The sequence below is a fragment of the Agelaius phoeniceus genome, chromosome 11 (assembly GCF_051311805.1).
Source record: "Agelaius phoeniceus isolate bAgePho1 chromosome 11, bAgePho1.hap1, whole genome shotgun sequence".
Lineage (NCBI taxonomy): Eukaryota > Metazoa > Chordata > Aves > Passeriformes > Icteridae > Agelaius > Agelaius phoeniceus.
This window is the reverse complement of record NC_135275.1, coordinates 6,084,954-6,112,528: the sequence shown is the minus strand read 5'-3', so window position 1 is coordinate 6,112,528 and position 27,575 is coordinate 6,084,954. Positions and strand designations below refer to the sequence as shown.

At 43.2% G+C, this 27,575-nt stretch overlaps 2 protein-coding genes across 2 annotated transcripts in view; one reads left to right on the top strand and one right to left on the bottom strand.

The window, feature by feature from the left end:
* The window catches only part of IPPK (inositol-pentakisphosphate 2-kinase), a 30,265-nt gene extending 20,152 nt beyond the window's left edge, over positions 1–10,113 (top strand). Inside the window, exons 7-13 of the mRNA XM_054640300.2 lie at positions 1,053–1,111; positions 1,468–1,540; positions 2,712–2,991; positions 4,194–4,344; positions 5,416–5,518; positions 5,997–6,076; positions 7,023–10,113. Of these exons, the coding sequence (XP_054496275.1) occupies positions 1,053–1,111; positions 1,468–1,540; positions 2,712–2,991; positions 4,194–4,344; positions 5,416–5,518; positions 5,997–6,076; positions 7,023–7,248 (972 nt within the window). The 3' untranslated portion in view covers positions 7,249–10,113. The remainder of the gene's footprint in view (positions 1–1,052; positions 1,112–1,467; positions 1,541–2,711; positions 2,992–4,193; positions 4,345–5,415; positions 5,519–5,996; positions 6,077–7,022) is intronic.
* The window catches only part of CENPP (centromere protein P), a 115,971-nt gene continuing 98,504 nt past the window's right edge, over positions 10,109–27,575 (bottom strand). The window contains exons 7-9 of the mRNA XM_054640248.2: positions 12,183–12,262; positions 10,454–10,545; positions 10,109–10,260 (exon numbers count right to left, since the gene is read on the bottom strand). Of these exons, the coding sequence (XP_054496223.2) occupies positions 10,139–10,260; positions 10,454–10,545; positions 12,183–12,262 (294 nt within the window). The 3' untranslated portion in view covers positions 10,109–10,138. The remainder of the gene's footprint in view (positions 10,261–10,453; positions 10,546–12,182; positions 12,263–27,575) is intronic.

Here is a 27,575-nt window from a genome sequence, read left to right as displayed (position 1 = left end):
GTCAACTCTGATGTGGAACTTCCTCCCCAGATCAGCTCCCCAAGTGCATTCTGTGACTGAGAACAAACAGCACGTGACAGGCACGGAGTTCATGCACTTGTGCCTGCTGAGACTCTGGAATGGAGTGACTGTGACTCCCTGGGATTTAATGTGACCCTTTCTCCCTTGTTGTTGGGAAGGATGAAAGTTTGACCAGAAAGTCTCACAGATCTGTGTGCTTAACAGAAAGATTTTTAAATGTCGAGTCTGATGAAGGAATAGAGATGGAAGCAAGTTTTGATATTGAAGAAAAGAATTGCTGAGCCAGTCTGACTGGATAACTAAGAAGGCAAAGGATGTGTTAGTTAGAAGGGGTTTTTATGGCTTAGAGCAAAGGATAAACCCACCCCAAACAAGAAGATGTTTTTGCTAAGCACAAAGATAGCACAGGCAAACAAGTCAGCAAAGTTGCAAGTAGAAAGAAGGTCTCAGAATTTTCCACTGCAAGAAAACTGAAAAACAACTTCTAGCTTAAACTGTAATGTACTGACTGTTAGTGACTGGAGAACAGTGACATGAATATGGTAATTACAGTAGTTATGATGGGCTATAGATAACAGTTAAGGTATAGATTGGTTCTGCTGTATGAAGATGCTCAGCAAAGAAAAGTCTGTAATGCACTGGAACCAAAAGAAAAGTCTATAATGCACTGTAACCAAAACCAAAGGGACTCCAGGCCTGCCTGCAGCTGGAGCTGACAGCTGTGGGCACAGCTCTGTCACCCACCACCCTGGACTGCTGGAACTCTTGGATGGAATAAACTGTGTTTTGGAGAGCCCCTGGAGTCCCACATCTCTCATTTAGGCTCTTACACCTTGTGAATACAGTTTGAGTGACTTGAGTTAAAAATGACTGGGAAACACCCACAGTGTTTGATGAATTTTGTGCTCAAGGTGGTGTAAATGTGCTGACCTCTGAAGGCAGGATGTCAGTGCCACAGACCTGGCTGTTAAACTGGGGGAGCAGCAGTTCCAGGCAGAGAGGGTAACAGCAGTGCTCTGGGTTTCCCACAGGTAGCCAATGGAAAATGGAAGCGACCAAGTAAATATTGCCCATTGGATCTCTTCTCAGGGTAAGGATTCTGTGGTTTTGTCGTCCCCCCCCCCCAAAAAAAAAATCTGCATTACAGATTTCTTGCTTGGATTACTTTGCCTTTTATTGAGGTGTTATGGATGATCAATGCTGGCTTGTCTGGACCTTTACAGTGATTATTTAATCTGCTATTTCCCCTTTACATCTATCTCAGCAATCAGAGCTGCCTTTTGCAGCATAACATTTCACCCAAGAGCTGTTTAGTGTACTCTGATCTGAAGTTCACTTTGCCTTTGCCATGACCTCAGTGTGAGTAATGTGCTCAGTGCATGTGCTCATGCCAGGTGTGAACATCCAAAGGCTGTGATGAAACATTCTTGGCTTTGTTTTCCCTAGAAATAAACAAAGAATGCACTTTGCTTTGAAGAGCTTATTACAGGAGGCACAGAACAACTTGAAAATATTTAAGGTAACGTGAAATTTCTGCTTGGTTTTTTTTTTTGCCTTGGATTTTAAACAATTTGACTTGAGCATCTCAACAGTCAAGATCTTCTTTCAAGCCTACCTAGTCAGGCCATCACTGTTGGACCCCATCAAGAGAAGGAAATGGGGAAGTTCTTAGATTTCAGATGAGGACAGAAAAATAATAATTACCCAGAATTCAGACTCAGAATATCCTGAGTTAGAAGGACCCATGGGGATTGTCCAAGTCCAACTCCTGGCCCTGCACAGACACTCCAACAATCCTGCCTTGTGGCTGAGAGCATTTTCCAAATGCTCCTGAAGCTCTGGCAGCCCTGGGGCTGTGACCATTCCCTGGGGAATGAATTAGTGGGAAGGAATCACTGAGGAGCAATTAACAGAAAAGGACTCTTAAGGTGACCAAAGTTTTAAAACTTTATGTACTGCTTCAGGAAGAAGGAAATGAGAACTTGGCATGTTGCTGCAAATACTTTGTTTTAGATTCCTGTTAGAGCACTGATGCAGACCTCACTGAGGAAGGAAAAAGTGGCATTGCATGACACTCATGTAGGAAAAATATGAAGCAGTAACTGATGATTTCTGGAGATTTTCATATTAATTCTGGGAAACAAGATTACTTCAACTTACTTCCAATATTAAATCAACTATTTGAATTACTTAAACTTCTATGAGCTGCCCTCTTTTTGTGCTAGTAAGCAGCTATCACACCTTTTCTGTCCCCTTTCACAGCCTTCCCTTTGCTGCTCTGGGCTGGTAAAAAAGGGTGTTTCACACGGTGCTTTTTCACTGCTGACCTTATTCAGAAAGAAGTGATAGGAAAATGTGCCAAGGATCATTCACCTGTATTGTTCTGATTCCTCACAGGCCATTAAGTTGGGAAAGTAGCACTTGATTTAAACAGTGGTTTTGGTTTTCATTCAGAGGCTGTTACTGCAGGCTCTGATTGCACTTTAGAGGAGATTAAGGTCCCAAATCTTAAGAGGAGATTAAGATCCCAAATCTTTAGGAGATTGGGAATGTTGGGTGTCTCTGTGCAGATTGTTAAGGTAATAACACTTTTCTATGCTTAAAGTACTAGACCTGATGCTCTGAATAGCTCAGTAGGAATAACTTGACTTCCTGATGTGCCTAAAAGCTTCTTTTTCTCCTTGTTGCAGAATGGAGAACTAATTTATGGCTGCAAGGATGACCAGGACTGTGTCTGTGACTGGAATGAACTTGCTCGTCACCTGAAACCTTTCTTTTTCCCTTGCAACGGGCTGGCCAGCGGCCCCCAGTGCACAAGGACGCTTGTCAAGGAGCTGATCCACGTCATCACCATGGCGCTGCTGAGCAGCACCGACTCCTGCCGGGCAGGGCACATGAAGACAGTTCCCATTTCACAGGGGAGAAGCTACTGTGAAGCAAGTGCTTTTAATAAGGAGCTAGTAAGAAATGGTAAGGGATAATGTTGTACAAACTGTCCATCATTTGCTGTTTGTGGAATGCCAGGGTGGTGAGGGCTGGAAGGGAGCATCACAGCCACCCAGTCCAGCCCCCTGCCATGGGCAGGAGCACTTCCCTCCAGAGCAGCTTTCTCAGAGCCTTGCCTGATCTAACAGTTCAGATCTTTGTCTCTTGGTTATAAATACTGATATGAGAATGGAAACAGGGCAATTCTGGTGGCATTTAACAAAAGAGTTCTGAGCTGCATAGCTGCCAGATAATTGTTGTTGATATAATGTGACGTAGCGAGCACTTACAGCACTGTATGTAATAAATAAAAATAAATTCAGGAGGTGGTACAGGAAAAAGGGAAGAAAATAGCAGTTTGAGCTGATAACAGTCATAGGTATTCCAAATGAGTGGGGAATTTCCATGTTGTATGTGATGAAGCTGGGCTGCTTTGACTGGTTTATTACAACTCCTGTACTTTGCCTTTCTCTGCTCCTCCTGTCAACCCTCACCAGGGCACAGCTCATGTTCTTTTCTTCAGCTGCTCTTCTCCTGGTGAAGAGAGGTCTGAATGCCAGAGAGAAGAGGAATGGGAAGTGAGAGCAGGAAAATTGTAAATTATGTTAATTCCTCAGTGCATAAATTCTGTAAAACTCTAATTATTCAAGATGCTGCCAGTTATCCTAATTACACAAACAGCACATTTCTTTCTCTGCTTTTGAGGAAGACCTTTTTCACTGCCCATGGTTTGTTGTAGTGCTGGAGGAGGAGTTGTCCTAGAGAAATTACAGCAAATACAATTCTTTACGCTGTATAAAAAAGACCCCAGAACTGAAATGCTAAATTACTGTCAGCAGTTGATACTGTTCAAAGTGCATTTGTGGTGGCTGCAAACTCAGATGAGAAATTTCTCTTGTGGACTCCAAATGAGTAGATTGCAGTGGGTGTGGGTGTGTTTGGGTGTTTGTTTTTTTAGGTAGTTTGTAGAGTTCAGTACCAGGTGTTTTCAGTCCCAGATGAGCTGTTTAAATGTGCAGGTTCAGCACCTGCACCTTGCACTTTTGTTTGGAAACCTGAAGTGTTTTGAGGTTTCCCCCTACCTGTGACTCGACAAAAAAGTATTTGGACTTTTAAACAAGCACATGTAATGGCAAATTGAAGTTAAGACTTGTGTCTGCCTTATTTTAAAATGCATTTTCTTCTAGGTAAACATAAGTTGGAAAGCTCTGGTTTACCGAGGGGTTGTCTCCTTTATAAAACCCTTCAGGCTCAGATGCTTGACATGCTGGATATTGAAGGACTCTATCCTTTGTACAGTAGAGTTGAACAGTACTTGGAGGAATTTCCTGAGGAGAGGTAAGACTTGATGGCTTTTCTTTGCAGTCCTGAGTAACCAGGGCTGCAGGCAGGATTGCCTCTGTGCACACCCTGTTCTGTTGTACAACCTTCCTTCATGGCACTGCACGTTCTGCATTTCTGCCTGAACTTCCAGCTGATGTTGGGCACTTTGGCCTGAATTTTAAAGTAATTATTATAGAAAGTTCACAACAGGCTAAGAGAAGAGAACACTCTCTCAGTACTGAGGGTTGTGTATTTGCAGAAAGGTGCAGTGGAAGGGGTGGTTTCTCCTGTCCTCAGTACCTGCAGAGCTGGGAGTGTCTGCAGGGATAATGATGTTGTGCAATGATGAATGCAAGCTGCTGTGGGTTTTCCTCAAATAAAGCTTATTATTGTAATTATAATTGCTCCAAGCAGCCTCCACTGGGGTGCTGTTCCTCTCCTGTGCTCACACGAGGGCACTCTGGCTTCACTCAGGAGCTGCTGCTGCTTGTGCAGAGCGCTGGAAAATGTGTTCTTGGATCTGTGGGGGGTTTGTGTGGGACAGACTCCCCTGGGAGGGCTCAGCTGTTCAAAAGGGGAAAGAAGGAGCCCAGGGCACCCCCATTAGCACATGGTGTTGGAGCAGGGCCCTGTCAGATATGCCTTTGCCCCCAGTTTATACTTCTTATGTACAAAACAATATACATATAAAAATAGATATCAAGATATTATTATATATTTCTTATATATGTATTTTCAGCAAGGCTTCTGGAGCTCCTGCAGACTGCTACAAATTTTGAAACTTACCCATTTTTCTGCAAAACCCCCATAATTTTGCAGTGATACAGAGCTGGCAGTGGATTAAGAATGATTAATGTTTATAAAACCCCACACAACCCAGATCCTAAGCAGCAGCAAATCTCGAGTGATTTGAGAATAGCAGGGAGTGTTGTGATGTTGGCTGGCAGTGGGTTAATACTGGATATGTTTATCAGTGTTATTGTTGGGCTGTTCTAATCTGAGCGTCTGGGCTGCTGAGCAAAGATCACACTGAAAACCAGCACATCATTTTGGCTGTCTGTAAATCTTCTTTTAACATTTATTTAGAAGTACATTACAGATAGATGGACCTTACAATGAAGCGTTCTATGAGAAGCTGCTGGACCTTTCCCTGGAAGATGATGGGACAGTGGCATTTGCATTAACAAAGGTACTTCTCAATTTCTGAGGGGTTTGGTCTGTCAGTGTTAATTAACCTGTTCCATTGAAAGGGCTGGATAATGGATGGAGGCAGCACTGCTGGTTTGTGGGGTCTGTGCAGTTAAAGTGCTTCCTTGTGTCAGGGTTCATCTTTATAGCAGAAGCAGTTAAAAACAAGCTTGTAGCACCAGTTCCTGAGAGAAAAAGAAAACTGTTTATTTACTTTTTAAACTGAGGAAGCATTTGCAGGAACTGGTGCTGTTTGGCCTTTAGGAACATGATCTGCAGGAAATAAACCTGACTCTTGTACAGGATGCTGCAAAAGCACCTGCTCCTGCCAACCTTCTGTTCCAGAGAGAATTTCCTGCTCTTAAAGTGCCAACATACCAAGACAGGGAGTGCAGTGCTGCTTTTTGTAAGGAACAAGGATGCTTTACTCAGGAAAACAACAATCTAAGAGAAAATGTGTGTTATTTTCTGTTGTACAGGTGCAGCAGTACAGAATAGCAATGACTGCTAAAGACTGCTCCATCATGATTGCCCTTTCCCCCTGCCTGCAAGATGAATGGTAAGAGCTGCCTGTACCTGCTTTGGAATGGCTCCAGTTGTTTAGAAATTGGGATGTTTTTACTGTTCAGGCACCTCAATCACTTTAAAAAAGTGTGGGATGTGTGTGGGGGGGTGGTGTGTCCAAATATTTGGCTGTGAGCATTTTAGCATCGTTCTGATTTAAGACATTTATGTCTCTTTCTAAAGAGCTTTAAGTTGATCAAAAAGATCAAAAGTTTTATATTTATTCCCTTCTTAAATTTTGGTTTGACTGTTCATAGTAGCTCTGGATGGTTTTAACTAGGTGCAGTTTTTCTGCCTTGGTGTTCTCATAGGAGAGCTTTTTCAAGCTGAGTTGCCTTTAATGGCCTAGTTAGAACAAAACCAAGGCAATAATCAAGAGGTGACAGCTTTGGCTGTCAGGGAGGAGGCTTTGCCTCAATATTATCCCTTTTGGTTTGTGTCAGCAGTGCTAATCTGTTCTTCTGCAGGGGGCTTTGCTTCACCAGAGCCCTTTTATTTTTAGAGAATGCTGTTTCTGCATTTGTCCTGCAGTTCTCCAGTGCAGTGTTAGTGATGGACATGACTTGTGCAATGGCTGACTTCAGAACTCCTCCATCCCTTAGCATGCTTGGACAGCACACCAAATGTTTTATTACCTTGAGCTCAGTAGGAGCTGCAGTCCCTTTTCTGCTTTTTTGTTAATAAGGCTGTTGCTTTGTATGCAGCACCTAGAAACAGCTTAGATTTGCTAAATACTGAAAGGAAAATGAAGAGGTGCCAGCAAGGTCCCATCAGGACTGGTAAAGCTGGAGTTTCCTAAGTGCTACATTAGCTGCAGTTTATTTTCTTGGGCTCCCACAAAAGTTCTAAGATAAACATTAGAGTCACTTCTGTAAAGGGACACATAAATTACAAATCCTGGTTTCAGTGACTCAGATGTGCAATGTGGTTTTATTTTCCAGCTCTGAGCAAAGACCTGTGGTACTGACATCCAAATCCAGATTCACTTTCTCTGTTTCTGTGCTGGACCTGGACCTGAAGCCCTATGAAAGCATCCCCCACCAGTACAAACTCGATGGTGAAATAGTCAATTATTACCTGAAAAATGTACAGGCCAAAGAGGACCCAGTTATGTCCAACCTCTTCAAGGAGAATGAAGACTGCACATTAGTTCTCCACAAAGTGTAACTGTTCCCTTAAGGTTATTTTTATTCAAACACATGAGAAAGTGAAAGATTATTGGAATACAGTTATGGTGATTTTTTTTCCCTTTTCTGTTGTGTTCAGTGCATTTTTCAGCTGTGAATGTTTTTGCTTTATGAAATGATTTCTAATGGGTGATGCCTTCTCAGAGAGCTGGGATAGCACTAAGCCACATGTTTGCTAGATAACCTTAATGAATGTATTTAATGTGACAGAACAGGTAATGTGCCATACCTTGGACCTAGAGGACAGATCAAATTAATGTGAAAAGTCTACTTCCTTAGAATTGAAAGAGCACAGAATTAAAGGTTTCCTGAAGTATTGCACTAACATAGAAAGCCTAATTACTAACAAGAGAATTACCTTGGACCCTGTGCTTTGAGTCTCCCTCTTCCCTACTAAAGGAGGGAATGCTCTGGCACAAGCTGTACAACACTTCAGCATTAATCCACTGGAAATGCAACCATGCAGGGCTGCTCTGTGGAACTGCCCTGGCACTGCAGAACATTTCAGTACTAATGCATGGACTGGGAACACCAGGCTGCCTCCAGAAGCTGTGTGATCACCTTGTATCTACCTAAAGCTTCTGAAACAAAGTGCAAAGGGTTAAGGTAAGCAACCTTGAGTTTTACATGATAGTTGGGCTTAACTCACCTGCCATGCTGGTTTTTATTGACTCTATACATTATATGCTGCTATTGGAGGTGAAACCACAGCTTGCTCTTGCCTAATTTAAATTGAGCTATAAGAAGAATATGTTCTGAGTTTTACAATTCATTTCAGGTCTTTCAGCTGTGTCAAACATTGGCACTATTACACTGATGCCCCACACACTGCCTAGCATGAGCAGCTGCTTTCAGGCTCTTTTGCTGTAATGACACAGGAAAAAGGTGACAGAACCCATTTTCTTCCTGCAGTGGGCCAGTCTTGTGCCAGGGTGAGCTTGTGTCAGTGCTGCAGATGAGCAGTGCTTTGTGCAGCTGAAGGCTGGGGAGCTGCTGCAGCAAAGCCATCCTTGGGGAAGATCCTGAGCTGTGTCCAAACCTGAGGGGCAATGATAAAATCTGCAGCTCTGTTTCCCTCAAGGATCACAGCCCCTGAATGGTGCAGAGCTAATCCTCCAGCCCCAGTGAACAGCTCTTACCTGGATACAGCCTGTGCCTACCAGTAATGGTGTTCAGGGTCCTAAAAACTGATTTGAATTTTAACCTTTGAATTGTTCCACTTTACCTGAAATTCAAAAATAGGACCCCTGTACCTTGGCACAACTCAAGGAAGAAAAGTGAAACACAGAGCCACCACTGTCCCTGTGCCAGAGAGCTGAGCTGGCAGTGCTGGCACCCAGTGCCAGGAGCCCTTCTGGGGCAGGGCCTGAGATGTGAGACTACAGCAGTGCAATGAGCAGGAATAACCCCTTCTTCCCAAAGAAAACCTGGAGGAGGAGAGCTCCTTACAAATCCAGAAACACTCCAGCTTTTAGAAAGAGGAGGAAGGAAGGACCCTGCACAGCTGGGAAGTTTCCAGGTTTTTATGCTGTAACTTTACACACAATTCATATGCAAACAGTTTCATTTTCAGGGGAGGAGGAGGGAGCTAAGATGAACTGAAGGTTACACAAAACTGGCTCAACCAGTTCCATGTCAGTGGAGAAGTAGGAAGGAATTTTGCCTGAGTACTGGATTCCAAACTTGAAATGAGCCTGCCTTATCTGACAAGATAGAGCTGCCATTCATCAAAACCCCCTCTCTGGTGTTGATGGAGCCTGGCAGAAAGCAGGCTCTGCTCTCTCAGTTTCTCCTACCCTACCAGAACAGTGGGAGACCATTGCAGTGATCAAGTAGTGGATGATTTCAGTTATGGGATTAGAAACACGCTGTTGCTTTAGTTCAGACTTCACCTCTTTCCCCATGGCTGCATGGGGTGGTGGTTGTGCTGCCAGGGCCCAGAGCTGCTGGCTTGGGCTCTTGGTTCCAGGAACTGTTCCTCCCCCCTGAGAAGTTCCTGACTTCAGTCACATCACCCTGCTTGGGGTGCAGTGCTAGTGCAGAGCAGGAACTCCTGCAAACTCTGAGAGTTCCCAGATGTGCTCATGCACATCTGATGGAAGTGAAGGGAGAGGCAAGACATTTGTCTGATCTGTTGTATTTCTTCAGGGGTGAATGTGTGAAAAGTGATGCTTTGGTAATGTGTTGTAAGGATTTCCTCCTGAAGCCAGAAATGCAAAGGAAGGGCTGCAGGGGGCAGGAGGTGACTGGCTCACCTGTCCCCAGGGGTGTTCACGGGCTCCTCTGGGTTAGATGAACGCTGTCTCAACACACATTGTAGAACAAAGTTACTTCATACAGTTACCTTCAGGTTTTTTAGCATTGTATGTCTTTGAAATCTTCAACTTGTCTTCTTCCACCCTAATTTAATGAGAAAGCTGTTTAACTCTTTGTTCTAGGAGTCTCTTACTGTTCTTTTGTCATTTTAAAATCACTGTACTTTTACAGAGCTGTGAAATGAATTGGATTTTTATGGACTTGATTTTGACAGTGCATGACCTTTTAACAATTTCCAGGTATCTAGAAAATGTTAAGAAGATAAACCACTCTGGTACATTAATGATTCAGAAAGATAAATTTATAATGAAATCACTCTGTACATGTAACTATTTTATTTGGCATTTTTGTATTTAAATGGCTGTATTTATTTTCATGTCATGACAATTTATATATAACGTGCCATAATTGTACAGATAGCATGTTTTATGAGTATGGTTTCTAAATGGAAAATAACTTAATGTTTATATTCAATAAAATTACAGACCGTGTAACACAATATCTTAATTAAAACTACTTTTGAAATTGCTACCTGGTGTAAGCAATGCTGGCATTCACTGTCCTGAGCCCAGCACGTGGATCAGGTTCTCGAGGGTCGCCTCGATGCCGAAGAGCCCGAGCGCGCTGCGGAAGCTGCCGGGGATGCTCTCCACCCTCCTCATCCTCTGCTCCAGCACTGCAGGACAAACACAGCAGGGCAGGTTATTGCCAGCAGCTGCAGCAGGAGCCTGCAGGCACACAGGGTTTGTGAGCCCCTGGAGATTGCACAGGAGGTGAAGTGTAGCTGCTGCTGAACTGGGAGCTGCAGTTCCATGGCCAAAACCAGGGCCTGGCAGTTCAGGAACAGTCCCTGAAGTGACTGAGATTACCTTGCTCTGGTACTTTGGGCAGCAGGTCCAGGACAGGTGTAGTGGTCCCCTCTTCATCAAGATGGATCTTCCAGACAATCATCAATTCAAACCTGTTCCAGGTGCAGAGCAAAGGCAGTTGAGGTTACCCAGGTGCTGCCTTTGAGGTTCCTTCAAAGCCAAAAGTGCAGAAGTCACAAGGCTCAACCTCGTGCTCTGCAACAAAATTCACCTCACGCGATGCAAGGAACCATCTCTGGCTTTGGGAAGCAGGAACACATCAATCCAATGACAAGGAAAGGCTCTGGCTACATCCAGACTTGCACAAGGCAGTAAAAGTGAGAGGAAAGCAAAGGAGAGAGAGCACTGAGTGTCCCCTGGTTCTACCACTCACGTAATATCTACACTCAGATCAGGTGCTGAGAACAGGAAACTTGTGTCAGAAGTGTTGGCATAACTGGTGATGTGCTGGGTTTGGAATAAGGGCTACCCTGCTGTTCATGGCCTTTTTAGACTAATGGCAGGTAGACATCTGTCCAAGGCCTACATTCCTGCACTTCTTTGCTTTTAATGAAAAAAGAAATAAAGCTGAACAACATTGTTACTTTTTCAGGAGTAGTGTTGGTTGTGCAAGGCCAGTCATGATTCCCAGCTTGCACAGTGGGATGGGATCACTGCACCATCCCAAGGGAAAGGTGAGGCAGGAGCTAAGTGCAGAACAAGATCCACAGCAGAGCTGCTGCTTTACAGCTCCCTTTGTTCCCTCCAACCCTCACCTCCCTTACTGGAGGAAAGGCTTTCCTAATGCAAAGCTGTCTGCACAGTGGGTCACTGTGAGGAGCAAGGTCCCTTTCTCAGTGGTGTTCAACCCATCATGACTCTAAGAGTTTCCTTCCAATGTGATTTGTCAGCCTTTTGCCACTCCATTTTTACAAATCCTTTGGGAATTTGTGCACAGCTTGTTCTGGGATTTTGCAAACAAATTTCTATGCCAGTCTGTTTTCTACCAAGGCACTGAAATGACTTTTATATTCCTGTGTTTCATGACTGTGGGTGAGAGGGAATAAGGGTAATGGGATTGGCACCTGGCACCCGAGGAGAAACTGTAAAATGAAGCAAGTTCTACCCTATGTGGGATAGTTTAAGAACAATTCATTCCTGCACCCCCAAGTTAAAGCATTTAGTTTTAAAGGGCAAGTTTGGCTGAATGAAGCAGCATCATCTATTAGGGTTTGTTTGCTAGTTCTACACACAAACATAATGAAGGGAGCTGTGCCTTATTCCCATGTAAATGAAAGCATGTTAAAGCAAGGTGTAACAGGAGAAGGGAATGGTCTCATCCTGTCACAAAACAGTTGCTTTTCTTGGCCCTTACAGAATTCCTGACACTGATGGTTACACCACCTTACATTTAACTGTAAGGATTTTTTTCCCCCTACTGAAAATCCCAAATGTACTGGAACATCTCTCATGGAGAGGCCAAACAAATCCCATGTGCCTGGTAGGTAATAATTCCTTATCTGATTTCCTTCTAAACCAATGGAAAAGTAGAGCCACAGCTGCTTTGCTTCCTTTGCACAGCAAATGTTCTTTAATGGCAAGACACCGAGCCAAAAGTGAGGAACTGGGCTTTGCTGGGATGGGATCCCTGCACCTCCTGCCACAGGAGGAGCCCAGCTACAGCACAAGGCTGCTGCCCTGCCTGTGCAATCCCTCACCTGTGTAAATAGAAATGCATTTACTGGCTTACCCAGGAACTTTGGGGTTCCTTAGAATGATAAAATCTCCCAGCAGTCCTTCTGGAAGGGTCACGATGTCCGGATACTTGGCCTGTGAACAAAAAAGTTCAATTGATTAATAAAAATCACAGCAGATAAGGTGGTTCCTATCCAGCCACAGTGGATTGCACTAAGTTAGGAGTAACAGTATTCATTCTCTGAAATTCTGACCTGATCTTTTTTTTAAAGATCCTTACATAAAACCCAGGAAATCTTGAAAGAAAATGTTTATTTTAACTACATTTGTTAATTGGATTTAATAATACCTTATAATACATCACCATGTCACCCCCTGCCTCTGTGAGGGATGACAAGTCACTGGTACATTCTGGTTTGAGATGGACACCAAGCTCCACACAAGGCTTTGAAAGAGTAATTAAGCCAATGAAGTACCAAAATAACCAATGTTAGTAAAATATGGGACAACAGCAACACGATCAAAATAAAAGTACTGGCTTCTATTAAAATTCCATGTTTCTGAGAATAATTTTCAGTTACTACAATGTGCAAAGGTTGATGGTTGCTCCATTACTTTGTTAGTCCATCTCATGTGTTCCACACGTCTTGTGAAAGCCTCAGAAGTTTAGAGCTCTTTTAAAAGCACTCCCAGCTCTGTATGGATGCTGCAGGTTGAATGGGGTACCCAGAGAATGGGGCATGCACAGACCCCCAGCACCAAAGAACAGCATCCTGCAGGGACTGCTGCTGGAAAAGGAAACAGAATGGAGCCACAGACTGCAGGGCTGTGCTGCTTGTCCTGCCTCGTGTGCTGGACACAAAGCTGTGCTCCAAACCTTGCAGTTTATAAAGTGTGAAAAGTCTCCCAGGCTGATTCATTCCACAGAGCTCCCAGTACAAGCAGCAGGTCTTATGGAAAAGGAGCAGGAGAGCTCAGCTTCGAGAGCACTGGAGAAAATGAGGTTGGTTTTATGGGATTACGCCTCATCTGGCAGAGCAAAATTGCTACCAGATGTGACCTTGCTCTGGTTTAGGAATTTCTGACAAACTGAAGGGGGGCTGTGCAGGATGCCAAATGACATACAGCACATGGAATTTGCTCATTTTAATTTCTACCCAGTGTCCAGTACTGTATTTACTGTGAGGATAACAACCATGATCTATGCTGGGAACACAGACACCGAAGGGAGGACACTGAGCAGGGCAGTTCCAGGTCAGAAGTGTGGCTGATCAAAGGTCACTCATCCAGCAGAGCAGGGATTCTCTTCCAGCTTTACTCCCTGTTATCAAATTATGCCCATTTGATAACAAAACAAGTTTTCCAGGCTTTCCTCAATAACCCATGCCTGATTTCCATCATGAGCCTCTCCTTGCCTGGTGTCAGGGGCCTGGGAGGTTCCAGGGATCCTTTAGCTCCAAGCTGTAGATGCTGGAAATGCAGGATTAGCTTCTACCTGGAACTCAGCTCGTGCATCCCTCATTGACAAGGGATCCCGAGTATCCCATAGCTGAACACTGAGTCACACTTCACCCACCCACACCCAGACATTGGCAATCACCAGAGAAAACAGATCACAGGAACCAGATAAGAGTTACAATGGCCAAAACAAAATGAAATCCTTCCAGGGCTGCCTCAGGAGTTCCTGTGCAGCTGACACATTCCCCCAAAGCTTGGGGGGGGGGGTATTTATGTTCTGTGGAAGCCAGAGGCAACTCAAGGAAAGCCCAGTGCATGATTTTCTGTGGCAGAGCTTCCCTGTACCTGGGAGAGGGAGCTCCAGTGAGTTCTGCACACAGCCAGGGCCCTTCTGTGCCTTCCCTCAGTGCTGGGGCTCTGGCAACCAACCTGAATGCTGTGAGAAGCCAATCCTGTGTGAAATTCACAGGATTTGGGATAAAATCCAGCTTTTCAGTGGGAAAGGTCATATTTTAGCTCTCCACAAAACACGCCAAAAGCCAAACCACAAATACCTACATCCCTGTTTGCTGTAACCCAGCCCCGGCAGTGGCTGAGGCAGCCCCGGATCCGTGCGAGGATCCCGGCTGCCGTTCCCACCTTCCACCAACACCCACGGGGGCAGGAGCAAAGCACCACACCCAGCATCAAGCGGCAACCTTAAACACTGACAGGTCCAGGAATGAACTCTGGGAAATGCAGTCACGCAATCTGCCTCAATTCCACACAGAAAATACTGAAACAGGCTCTGAATCCCACAATGACAAACGTGGGGATCTGAGCAGCCGGGCTCAGGGTGAGCATGGGCAGATCCCCAGTTCCAAACACTCCCTGGGTACCACATTACCACCTCCTCTGCTCTGCTGAGCAACTTTCCAATTTTCCTTGAGGAAAAGAAAAGCTGAGCAATAAAACCAGAGTAAAGAATGAGCTGAGCCACTGAAAGGTCTCTTGGGAAAGTCAGGAACTCCTGAGGGATCTCGTAAAGCAGAGCCGAGGCCAGGGAAAGAGATCCCATCGAGGACTGAGAGCAGATGGGAAGGATCAGCCTCAACTGCATCAAGCAAAACCTGACTTTCATCAAGAAATATCTTTCCTCAGATGACTCTTAAATGTCAGCTTATGATCAAAACCAAAAGTCCAAGCTATTATTACTCCTAGACGGAAATTGCTTTTCCAGCTCCTTCAGGAGTCCAAGCAGGGAATCTTATGGGAACTTTTGTCTCAAGCAGGAACAGCCTCAAACCACAAAGGGACCGTGGTGATGGAATGCACAGCTTTGCCCTGCTCCCAGGACAGAGTTTACACACACACCAAGCCATCCCAGGGAATACACTTGGAGCAGCTATTTCTCAACAAAATAGATTATTCTGCAGCTGAACTGCAATTTTCTGCACACAAAATCTCTGCTAAGGAAAATGTTATAAATGTGTCCAGCTTAAAAGCTGTAGCTACAAATACAAAGCAAAATTGGCAAGAGAGATGCCAGATAAAAGCAGATAAATGCTTCTGTCCCACTTAGCAAGAAAACACACGACTGCTCCCAGCTGGGACAACAGCTCCCTTTTACTGCTAATTCTGGACTTGCTGTTCTGGCAGAAGGATGTACATAAAGAGTTATGGTACCATGAGCTCCTCTACAGGCAGAAGCAATTTCTAAACCTGCCCAGGAGGCTCTGACTGGGCTCTGATTTGGGTGATTTCTCTGTATGGTTTACTCAGCCAAGGCCACGTTATCACCCACTGAAATCACACAAGGCTGGGAGCACCAAGGCTTCAAATCCCAACACAGCCATAGCACCAGTAATTTTTAAAATTAATTTCACTAAAGCAACAAAGGCACATTGAAAAAGTGGAAGTTTCTCACTTTGTGCAACTACAAGAGCTGAAACCAAGAACCCTTCAACTAAATTACACCCCACAGAAACACTGTATTTTGGATTTATGAAGCTTCAGCACTCGTAATTAAGTCTCAGAATAAATACAGCTCCCACCTTCCCATCTTGAGGGAAAGTTCCTCAAGCAAAGCAGTCCTGCTGGTGATCCCTGTGATGCCAACCACCCAAACCTCCGGCGCCGGCGGAACCAAGGACGAGAATGGCACGAGGTCAAAGTGGTTTTGTCTAAAATGATAAAGTGATTTTGTCCAAATTGATGAAGTGGTTTTGTCTAAAATGATAAAGTGATTTTGTACCCGTGGCAGTCCCAGCCCACCCCCCCATGCTCAGCCAGGCTCAGTCCTCTGCTTTTAAAACTAAAATCACAAGTGACACAACCAGCATTCAAGCCTCACTTTTCAGAAGAGGAAAGGAGAATTTTGGGAGCAGATTTGAGGGCCTATAAGAAGGTCTGACAATGGCAAAGAGTGACAGGAGAGCAGGGAAGTGCTTCCCACTGCCAGAGGGCAGGGCTAGATGGGGCACTGGGAAGGAATCATTCCCTGGGAGGGTGGGGAGCCCCTGGCACAGGGTCCCAGAGCAGCTGTGGATTCCTGGAAGTGCCCAAGGCCAGGCTGGATGGGGTTTGGAGCAGCCTGGGACAGTGGGATGAGAGGATTTTTAAAGGTCCCTTCCAACCCCAGCCATCCTGGGACTCTATGAGTGACAGTTTGAATGTCACCCTGGCCAGGGCAAATCTTTGCAAACATTGACCAGAACCTCTCCCAAGCTCAGGACACGCCTGGTTCCCTCCTGCAGCACAGGCACAGCCGGTTGGTTACTGGATAAAAACTGCTCTGCACCCCCTGCTTCAGTCACTGCTCCCCTTGCAGCTGCCTCCATAGATCAGCCCTGCACATGAACCTGCAAGCACTGACCACCAGCCCCCAGGCTAGGCCTGCTGAAACACAAACAAATCCATGTCCCACAGGGAATGGAGGATTTCCTCAAAATCTCAGAGGTGAAGAATGGGTCCTGATGTGCAAATAAAACATTGATCAGTTCTGTTTCAGTCTCTGTGCAATATTGCATAGGGAAATGGAAGATAACAGCAGTTAGGAATCAATCAGATGATCCACATAACCAATAACACATCTGAAACCATACAATTACCAAGCACTACAACACTGAACTCTCATTTCAGAGTCTGCAACAGCTGATAAACCTTAAAACAACAGAAAATGGGAGAATTCACGTCGCACTAGGGCCTGTGCTCATTGCCAGTGAAATCCTCTGCTTTGTTCTTTCTTTCCTTTTCTCTTCCCTTGATTACAGCTTCTCTTTTCTGGCCCCTGCTCTATTTCCATTGCCATTTATTTTCCTCCTTCCATATTTCCATAACATTATTATTTTTCGTGCTTTACTCCCATGAGTTTACATGATTCAGTTTGTCACTATGCTCACAATGTGACCAATAATTTTCCATAATTTTTGTATTTTTCCTAATTGGATCTAGGCTGTAGGTCTACAGAAGAGCCAACCCAGCATAACCAAGGCCTGAGTACACAAAATTCTGTGTCTCATTTCCTTTCAATATCACTTTGTCATATGGCAACCATGTGTTTATCTGCAACTTAATTACAGCAGACTGGGAATAAATTAAAATACATACTGGAGGTTTATTTTTGTGAGGAAAAATAGAATTAAATGAACATGAAACCTCAGGAAGAACAGGAAGGGGTAGATAATAAACAGGGAATGCAGAGGCTGCAGATGCTTTTTTTTCCACTTTTTTCTTGCTGGGCAAGAGACAAATCTTCTCTCCAGTATTTCTCTTTAAAATTGTTGAGGTAAAAGATCTCCACTAGTTTATGAACACTTTAAGCTCTACATTTTTCCAGCTTAAAATTCTTGGACGTTTTTGGCATTTTATTTAAATTTTGAAATACACTGTCTCAACACTGAGCTGGCAGTGGAGGCAAGCTCCAAGGCCAGGAACTCATTGGGATGAGCACTGACACTGCCCCAGGCCATTTATTTTGGGGGAAATACCCAGAAAAGCAGCAGAGCTCAGCAGTTCTGTTCTTCCTCCACAACTTTCCCATTCTGTTGTATTCTGAGTCCCCTGCCCTCCCTCTGCAGCTAGGTCTAATGGAATATTTCTTGATGATAAACTTCACCAACAGCACGGTGTGGAAGTCAGCAGAGATGTTGAATTTAGCAAGAGATGATGAGCAGCCAAGGACAATAGAGAGATGAAAAATGATGGAAGGAAAAAGGATGTCATATTGCAGAGCAGCATGAAGCATCAACAATTCGTGAAGAAAGAATTGTGAGCCAAATTTTCAATAATCTGAAGGAAGTGGACTGCAGAAAAGGCATTTTTAGGAGACAAATTAAGCCAAGTTTGTGTTTTCTTCCATTACAACAGAAGCAAGATACCTCACAGATCTTTATTTTTTTCTGTATAAAAGTTGCTGCAAGATTCCCTGTAAGCCTTTTTGATGTTTCAATAAAAGGATCCAGAATTGCACAAAGCAACTTGGATTTGAAATACCACACAAAAGTTGATTATCAAATGTGGCCCAACTTGCTTTTGTAGTTTACATTATCAAGCTCACCCAGACAGCACAATTTAAACATCATCTAAATAAAAGCATCTGAATTTAGTTAATGTCTTGGCTCTAACACTGTGTTAGTTTTTTCCCAAGTAGGCAGATTAATTTAAAAAATAAACCATAGGGCACAATGAAGAACATCTAGTTCATCTAAATTAGCTCAAGGTTAGATATTTACTTTTAAAAAAGTGTGATTAAAGAAAGGTTTTAAACAAAGTACTCAGCTTATGTTCATCATTTACTGTTGTGGTTTTTTAATCTTTCTTGAAGGTCTGAAGAGTTATTTGCTTCTATGTGGGCAAATTCATCTTACCTGGTAAAGAGAGATATGTCCATAGACCCACCTGGAACATCCAAAATACCATTTTCATTTCTCACCAGGAGCTCTAAACTGATGGAGAGGTAAATCTGTCACTTAGAGCAAAGTGTGCCACAGCAGAGAGGGTTTTGCCAGACTCTGCCTGTGCTGTCCTGTGGGTGTCTAAGAGCAGCTCTGCCCTGCCCTTCCCTGCACACAGGAGGAACCTGGGCTGGCACAGCACAGCCCCAACACCCCGTGGGACTGGCACCCCAATAAAGCTGTGCCCCAGTGTCAGCTCCACTGGATTTGCTCTCAGAGAGGAACAGCAGAGTCCACAGCACAGCTCCTCCTGAACATGTACAATAATCACCCACCAGCCTCCAGAAAATCAGATTTTTCCTCTAACATGCACGGCTATGTCCATGTGTATCCTCCTTTCACAAACACCTCTGCAGTATTTCTATTATTCTTCCTGAGCTTTACAAAAAGATTTAACACTTGCATTAGGTCAAAAGTGAAGCTATAGACCTATATTTCCTATAGAACATACTGCAGATACACTGAAATCTTTCCCACAAGACATCCATCCTCTTTTAATGGTTCTACAAAACATTACATTTTGGACAGACTCCACAGAAATTTGCCACCCAGAGCTTTCATTTGTCTGGTTATTTACAATTCTCAGCTGCTTATGTGAAAATAAATATTAGCATGCAGTGCTGAAGTGCCTGTTGCTATCAACAGGAGCAGGAATGAGTCCAGCTGAAAAGCTCTTGGAAGCTTTGAACCCACTGAATTCTTTTCATGTCATACCCAAACACAGCCCTTCAGATCTGGCTGTCAACAACACATTTCACATTTCCAAACACATCCCTAGCACAAACAAGAGGGACACAGGAAATATTCTTGAGAAGACACAAATCTGCCAGAAGAAATTCACCAATTTATAATTATTGTAGATGTGAGAGTGTAAAGTTGTCAATCCACTGCTAAATAACAGCCTTGCAAAATTGGTCAACTATCCTCAAACTCTGATCTACTCAATGACTTCCCATAAGAAAGCTGCAAAACCTCCCCAAAAAACCAAAAAGAAGCAAAAATAAGGAACACTGAAAACCTTAGCACTGTATGTGTGCAAACTTTGTGATACTTTTGACCAAATCTCTCACAACAAAGTGGATTTTGACTCAAATATCAGTGTACTGGTGAGTAGAAAAGAATTTAGGGCAGCAAGGAGAATTCTTTAGTGTATGCAGAAGGAGAAATCACAGGCAGCTGCCAGGCAAAAACGTCTCCTTATGCTCCACCTTATTTGGTTCCTAAAGGCCAAAGCTGCACTGCCAGGAATGTTGTGTGATGCATGTGGATAAATATTTGTTTCATTGCTTAGGTACTGCAACAACACAAAGAGCACTCACTGACAATACCAGTGCAGCTGCCAGTGCATTTCATTCACTCTCAATGCAAACTTCAGGCATTTCATAATTTGAATTTCAATTGCTGGCCTTGCAGAAACATTTCAAAACTGTTGCTAACAATATGTTTTGTTCTTGTAGAAACCCAGTTGAAAGGAAAGTAGTTAATATTAAAACTTTCTCCTTTTTCAGTTTCCTAAGACATCAGTTCATTTCTCTGGTGTTTTTAAAGCTCAAAGAAAATAAAGTGACCCAAACATTCCTGTGTGCAAACGTGGTGAATGTTTCAAGTTCTCCTTGTGTACAAAGCAGGAGATTGGTCCTAGAAGTGAGGAATAATGCCTGCTGCAGCCTGGATCCTGGAGCACCAACCTTTCCCAGCTTTTCACACAGACACATCTGAGGAGGGAGCCCTCAACCCTCTTGAGTAAAAATAGTTCAAGAAAAAGGAAATTTAAGCAACAGACAAAAGGAAGGTTTGCATTCCCAGAATTTAAACATGCAGTTACCCCCAGCTCATATAAAAACCAAGGCTGTAACACTCAGTCTCCATTCCCAAAGCCAGGCCCAGCACCACAGCAGGAACTGTAAGGGATATCCAGACAATCCCATGGAAAACTCGAGAAGAAAGGCAAGCATCATAACGTTTAAAATGGAGTTCTGGGTTACTTCAATATTCATTTTTCCACTGTAGAAAGACCTCTGGATGACTCCTCCCAAACACACTGAGCTCTAATATCTGAGGCCTCCAGCATATTCTTCACCTTTGGCTTTTCCTATTTCCCCCTCCCTGTTTTGGACTCGGCTCCTGCATTAACATTTCTTGCAGCTGCCCCTGCCAGTGCAGAAGCAGCACTGTCTAGACTATGCACATATTTGTGCCTCCTAAAACCTCTTAAAATAATTCCAATTGTAGCTGTACAGCTCCTAGACCTCCAAAATCACATTTCTGATCTCAAGCATTTCCCTATGAATTCAGAATTATTGTCTAACTGTTCAATCCCTATTCACTCACAGGATCTTTCCTGCTAATTCCCATGAGACAAAAATACCATAACACACAGTTCCCCAAGAACTTGCTGTGAATGGACCTTATAAAACATCCCAACTCACTGAAACAAAATCAGGTTATTCCACCTTGGACAATTCATGTTGTGTAATAGAAGCAAAGGCCACGAGACACAGAAAAAGCAGCAAATAAATAATAGAAAAGTACAATATCCAGGGCTGGACCCACAGGGATCATTGACATCAAAGCCTGTGCAAGCATTTCCACAGGGAGTGTCCAAGAGGGAAGCTGGGATTGTCTGGCACATGGGATATGTTGGTACAACAGGAATTACAAGGGAGCCCATCTCTGCCCCCAGCCCCAAACTTCTCCTCATCCTGTATCATGAAAACAAACTCAGTGTTTCAGAAATAACTCTGCTTGTTCTCCAGCCATTTGATGATTCCTCCAGTTCCCAAAGGAAAGGGAACACGCAGCATTTAATGTGAAGAACAGAGAGAAATCATCATAAAAATGATTGGCAAAGTCTGTCTGATCCTGGGAAAAAACCAAACCACACCAATGTTCTCCTTCAACAAGACATGGTTATAAACCATACCCAGAGCCATCCAGAAAAACATAACGTGCTCAGAGGTAATTTTTGTTTGTTTTTAACATTTCCTTCCTGGAAGATGACACAGGGGGAACTGTGCTGGAGTGTCAGGAGATGCACACAACTCCTGTTTGTTTGGAGTGGCCAAAATTTGGCCACAAATGCCATCAGGCCATAAAGCAAACATAATTAATCACTTCATGGGTGTTTTTGACTTGCAGTCAATTCTGAATTTGTGCACTCTGGAATTATAAATCTCCAGAAAGCTGATAATCAGAAATACCAATATGGTATTAATAGTTAAATTCAAAAATTAGATATCTGTACAAACACATACACAAATGTATTCTGCCATTCTGTCCCTTCAGACTCTCACTGCAGAACTGCTGTACAAATAATTTTTGTCATAGTCCACTAATTCAGCCAAACAAACCATTTGATGCTACTGTTTGTAATGGGAAAAACATGAATCAACAGGCAAAGACAACTAATTTTTAAATCTAAAAGGAAACCACAAGCAAACTTTGTTATTGTCCTCAAAGTGTCTTCTTGTCCCAGCTGCCAACAAATCCTTCGTTTTGACTAAAATGCTTCAAAATATTTGTGTCCTCAGTTTACTTCTCCTTCCTGAGACAGTCTCTCAGTGGACAGGCATCCTGTTACTAATTCCTGCTTAAATTTAAAACCAAGGGGAAAACATCTGAGGCCCCAAACAACAGGGATATCAGCAGCAAGTCACAGGAACCCAACCCTGTCTCCCCACTGACATTTCAACCCACCAGTTTTATCTGTAAGATCAAGTTCATTTTCACATGTCAGTTCTGATACAGTCTGAGATGGAAATAGTGCACAAGAGAAGCTTAAAAAAAGATGCATTCACTTTTTAGAGAAGTACATAGTGTTTTATATGGAAATGGAAAGTGCAACCAAGCACAAGGAAGAAAATGGAAACCAGATGAGAAGGGCAAACAAATAGAGAAAGACCACTAAAATAATTACATACCCTTATTTTCTATAATTAATATAATTAAAATGCAGACTTTTCTCTATTTAAATTTTTTCAGTATTTCCTATATATAAATGACATATTTCTAGATATAGTTATTTAAAACAGAATTTTCTATCTGTTCACTCTAGCCCAATTTTTATTTAAGAGAAACACTGTCCCTTTGCTCTGGTGGGATGTAGTTGCCTTTTGAAGAAATGGAACTGGGTATGAGAAGTAACAACATCAATGAAAACCTCCAGGAGGCTTATGGCTCATGCTGGAAACTGAACAACTGCTGCAAAACACAATTATTTCAGAAAAAAAGTTGGAAACCTCCAAGTTCTATTGATGAGTAACGATGCTCATTACTGGCACAGGAGGGAACCACGCCCCAGGCTGAGCCCTTTGTGCTGTTTCAGACACACAGAGGATGTGCTGAGTTCAGTATTTTGGAAAAACATGAGTCAGCACATAGCTGAGACAGAACTACCCAATACACAGGGAAGTGCCACCATGTGAACCCCAAAAGAGAAGTGAAAGATTTGACAGAAAGGCAGGAGGACAGGGCAAAGCTGCCATGTTTGTTACCATGGGGTTTAAAGCTGTGTTTATTCAAGGTAGGTGGGCACCTTGCTTTGGACCACCACAGGGAACAGCTCCAGGTAATGATAAAATAAAGATTCCTCTACATTCCTTCACTAATGCACATAGAGGCAATATGGAAAAGCTTTAATTTCAGGTACCTCTGAAGAAAGGTTTTACAAATTACTCCATCTGTCTGGTCACTGGCATTTCAGACATAATGTGAAAAAAACATACCACAAATTAAAACTGATGCTGTGGGATTGAATAGAAACCTAACCAAGAGACAATGAGTTGTGGAATAATTAGTGTCCTCAGAAAGTTGTTCCAATGAATATTAATATTCTGCAATTAGGATTCAGTTACAGTTGAAAATTAAGCTTTTTAAAATGTAAATACCTCCCAGCTACACACATCTCCCATTGCAATTTTAGGTTTATTCCCACCTAACAAGGTACCCTATGCTTTTTGCAATGGATTGTTAATATTTGTAAATATGTGAAGGAAATCTGTGTTTAATATCTCAAGGTTTACCAGCAGTATTTAATCTTTTCCTATATTTTTTTCCATAAGGATATTTGTGACCACTGATTCCAGAAGGAATGCAGTAACTGGTACAGGTTTCAGAAGTGCACTGTGCTGCCAATCCCAAATTCCCCATCTCATGTTTTGTGCTGACTTTAACAGTTAGAAAATTTTTTCCCCGTTGCTACTTTTTTCCAACTATAAACTTGTGTGTTTGATGTTAAAAAGAGTAAACCACATAAGTAATTGCAAAGTTTAGGATTCTGTCTTTGTCTCTGATCAAAACCAGGCAGCAACTGCATGGATTCATCATGACAACTAAGAGTAAAGCAATTTAAAAATATCATTCCTTTCTTATATTTCATTGGAAGGTTAAAAAACCGCTGCAGTAATTTTCAGTTGTCTCTTTTTATTCCAATTCTTGAACAAAGCAGAAATAACCTCACATTCCTGAATGTGGATGTGTTTTTTGACTTATGGAAATGATATTTTTATCAATGTTTTAATTAAATAACAGATCCAACTTCAACACAGCCCTTCTCTAAGTAACACAGCAAGCCAGAAGGCATAAGTAAAATATCTATTAATAATATAATGTGAGAGAAAGGTGTAAAAAATAAGGATGACTGTGGAACATTTAAATCTATAGAATGTACTTTTGGTGTCAGGTGAGACATGGTAACAGGTACCAAGGTCTGGGCTTCCCCCAAGGAAATGGATATTTTGAGAGCATATAAAATTATCAGAGGTCTGCATATCACTACTGCTCACCTGTGGCACCACAAGGGAGATAACAGAAAGGGTTTCAGGACAGAGATGAGAAAAGGAAAATCTGTATATGCAGGTGGCCACTGCCCTGTAGTGCCCCATAGCAGGCTGTAACATGTACAGACAGAATACTGCAGAGTTAAAAAGGAAGGATGGGGACTATCAGTTATCCTTTGATGCTCAAGAACAAAAGGATAGGACAACCAGATTGTAATTATTAAATAAAGGTATAAGTCTGCAAAATGGAGTCAGAAGGGAAGCTGTAAACTTTGGCTGAGTATTTTGAAATGGCTGAGAAAAGAACTTGTGAGGGTGATAGGGGAGGAAAGGGGATAAAGGAACAGAAGGTAAAGCAAATCTTGAGGTCTTGGGCAGCCAAGAGGGGTTGCCTCTGTCCTTGTTTGTGGGACCCCAGGACATCCTCTGGCTGTCCTGAACAGCCAGAACTCCTGCCAGGGGGCTCAGAAGCCCTGGCATGAAGCCCAAACACCTGTGGGTTTGATTATTACCAACCTTAGATGAAGATCAGCAAGCCACAACAGTTTAGGTAGAATAATAGTGAAGTTATCATGGGGTGAAGAAGTAGGTTTTAGGGTTTTTAGGATGGGGATTCAGGAGGCAGGATGGAGGGATCTGGGTGTGTCCAGCCTTTCTCCTTCTTGGCCTCCATCTTCTGCTGTGATGGTGGCACTTTTGGATTGGTTTAGAGTAGAAGCTCACTGTCTAACATAGGTGACAGGTATTGGGAAGTTATTGTAAATATTGTACAGGTAGTTTTAGTATAAACACAACAGCACCCTGGGGGCAGGCAGAGTGCCTGGAACTGTCCTGCTGGACGGACCTCAGCAGGGCAGGAGAAAATTTTTATAGATAAGAAACAATAAACAACCTTGAGACCAAGAACTGAAGAGCTCTGACTCATTCTGCAAGTGCTTGGGCTGGGAAAAGAGACTTTTAACATCTCTTGGGGTCACAGCGACCACCAAAAGATCCCAAGACTTGTTGCCTTTCCAACCAGCAGGACCAAGCCCTGCTCTGGCCCCTTGCCCTGCTCCCAGCACCAGGCTGGACTCGCTGCCTGCCTGAGCTCCTGAGTGCAGCCAGGGGAAAGGGGGGAGGAGATTCCAGCCCCACAGAATGCTCAGGGCTGGCTGAAGTGAACCCTTGATTTCCTCTGCTCTGCTCAGCCAGGCTATTCCTGTCATCCACTGCCTCAGTGAAGGCAATTCCTGCTCCCATCCCACTCGCTCTGGCCATTCTGCAGATAAAAGATTCCATTCCTACAAGGTATGATACAGAACTGAGTTTCATGCTCTCTGTATGCTGTGACCATAAACAGTCATTTCAACTCTTCTTTCTCTGTATTTTTCATACATACAGAGTACTCTGGATTCTTCTATACTTTCTACACTTAAGTTGGCCTAATGATTTTTATTTTCAAGATATTCTCCTCCTATTCCTTCAGCCTGCTGGCTTTCTTTGATGACAAAGATTTTACACTGCAGGCACCTTGAAGGCTTTTGAGAAACCAAAGTTTTTCCTCCTGTTTCACCATTCTCTATGTATTTAAGTGGCCTTTCAAACAGAAGATGAAAATCTATAAGCTTTTCTCAGCATCACAGATTCTGTTAACTTATACATTAATTTGACCTTCTCTGAGGGTCAGATGGGCACAGTAGTGAATGTTTTCCCTCCCTCCATTGCCTCCTAAAGAAAGGAACAAAACTGATGAAAAAGGAAAACAACAGCAGTATTATTGTACACTGACTAACAGTTCTTGTTGTGAGAGGAAAAGAGAAGAATCCATGCCAGAGGCTCCAGCCTTCCACAGCCATTTCTCACTTCCTATGGCTCCTGCTCAAGACACAAACCAACAGTGGCAGTTTGCCCTAAGATATAAAATCATAAAAGTTATTCTAATTATTTTTCACTGCTGTTTAGTCTGCCTCTTCTCTCCTCAAAGGACACAATTCCACACTGAGGCATCTTAACAGACCAAAGCACTCCCATTGCACAACTCATTCCAACAACTGGCCACGGGATGGACAGGCATAACACAAACTGCAGATGAAGCAGAGATTGGCAGCTTGCTCTGCACTTTTGGATGAACCATTCCATAAAACCAGTCAATATCAGATCCCTGAGGACACAGCAGTGTTTGCACTCACACAGAAAACTATCTGAACTGTGTATGTCTGAAAAAATTTGCCATCCTAGTCTGAACTTTTAGCAGAATATACAGCATTTTTTCTTTAGTTATTATGACTAGGCAAGTTTATGGAAACTTGAACTAGGCAAGTTGTGGAAAATTTTAATGTAAACAACAATATTAAAACCAATCTAATTATTAATCTTACACAGATTTAAATCTTATTGAAAGGCAGTAGATGATGTCCATTCTCATACACATTTTTTTTCCAGTTAAAAATCCTAAACCTTCTTGATCCCAGGCAGCCACGGGTCACTGTTTAACAGCTCATACAGCTATCAAGTGTCACTGCTCATGGCAGGAAGGTGCAAGGCCACTTTCATTGAGGCACCTGTGTCTTGGCAGATCCCTCAGGCTGTCTTTACTTCCTGAATAGAAGTTGAGAAGATAAGCAAAGGCCTCACAGACATACAGTGAAAATCCTAAATCCCCTAAGCTGCCTGAAGGATCTCTTACAGTGTGTCTGAACCTACACTTCACTAATGAAGACTTGGGACTGTTCAGCCTGGAGAAGAGAAGGCTTTGGGGACACCTCAGAGCCCTTTCCAGTGCATAAAGGGGCTCCCATATTGCTGGAGAGGGGCTTAGGACAAGAACCTGGAGTGGCAGGACATGGGGGAAAGGCCTTAAGGTAAAGGAGGGCAGGGTTAGATGAGATTGGGAAGGAATTCTTCCCTGTGAGGGCCCTGGCACAGGTTCCCAGAGCAGCTGGGGCTGCCCCTGGACCCCTGGAAGTGTCCAAGGCCAGGCTGGACACTGGGGCTGGAGCAACCTGGGATGGTAGAAGGTGTCCCTGATAATGGGATAAACTTTAAGATCCTTCCATCCAGATTTTCACTCCATTTTTTATGCGACTGTCTCCTTTTCTTTCAAACAGCTCCAGATAAATTACCAAAGTTTAATATTTCTTCTTTTGCCTTTGCAAAGCAGAGCACAGTAGGAACTGGATGCCTATTTTAAGAGACAATGTGTTCTCCCAGTGTCTTTCCACCACACACCAGTTAACAATTATGGTTAACTCAATGGTTACACCATTCCATGACTATCTGTCTAAATATTCCTCAGAC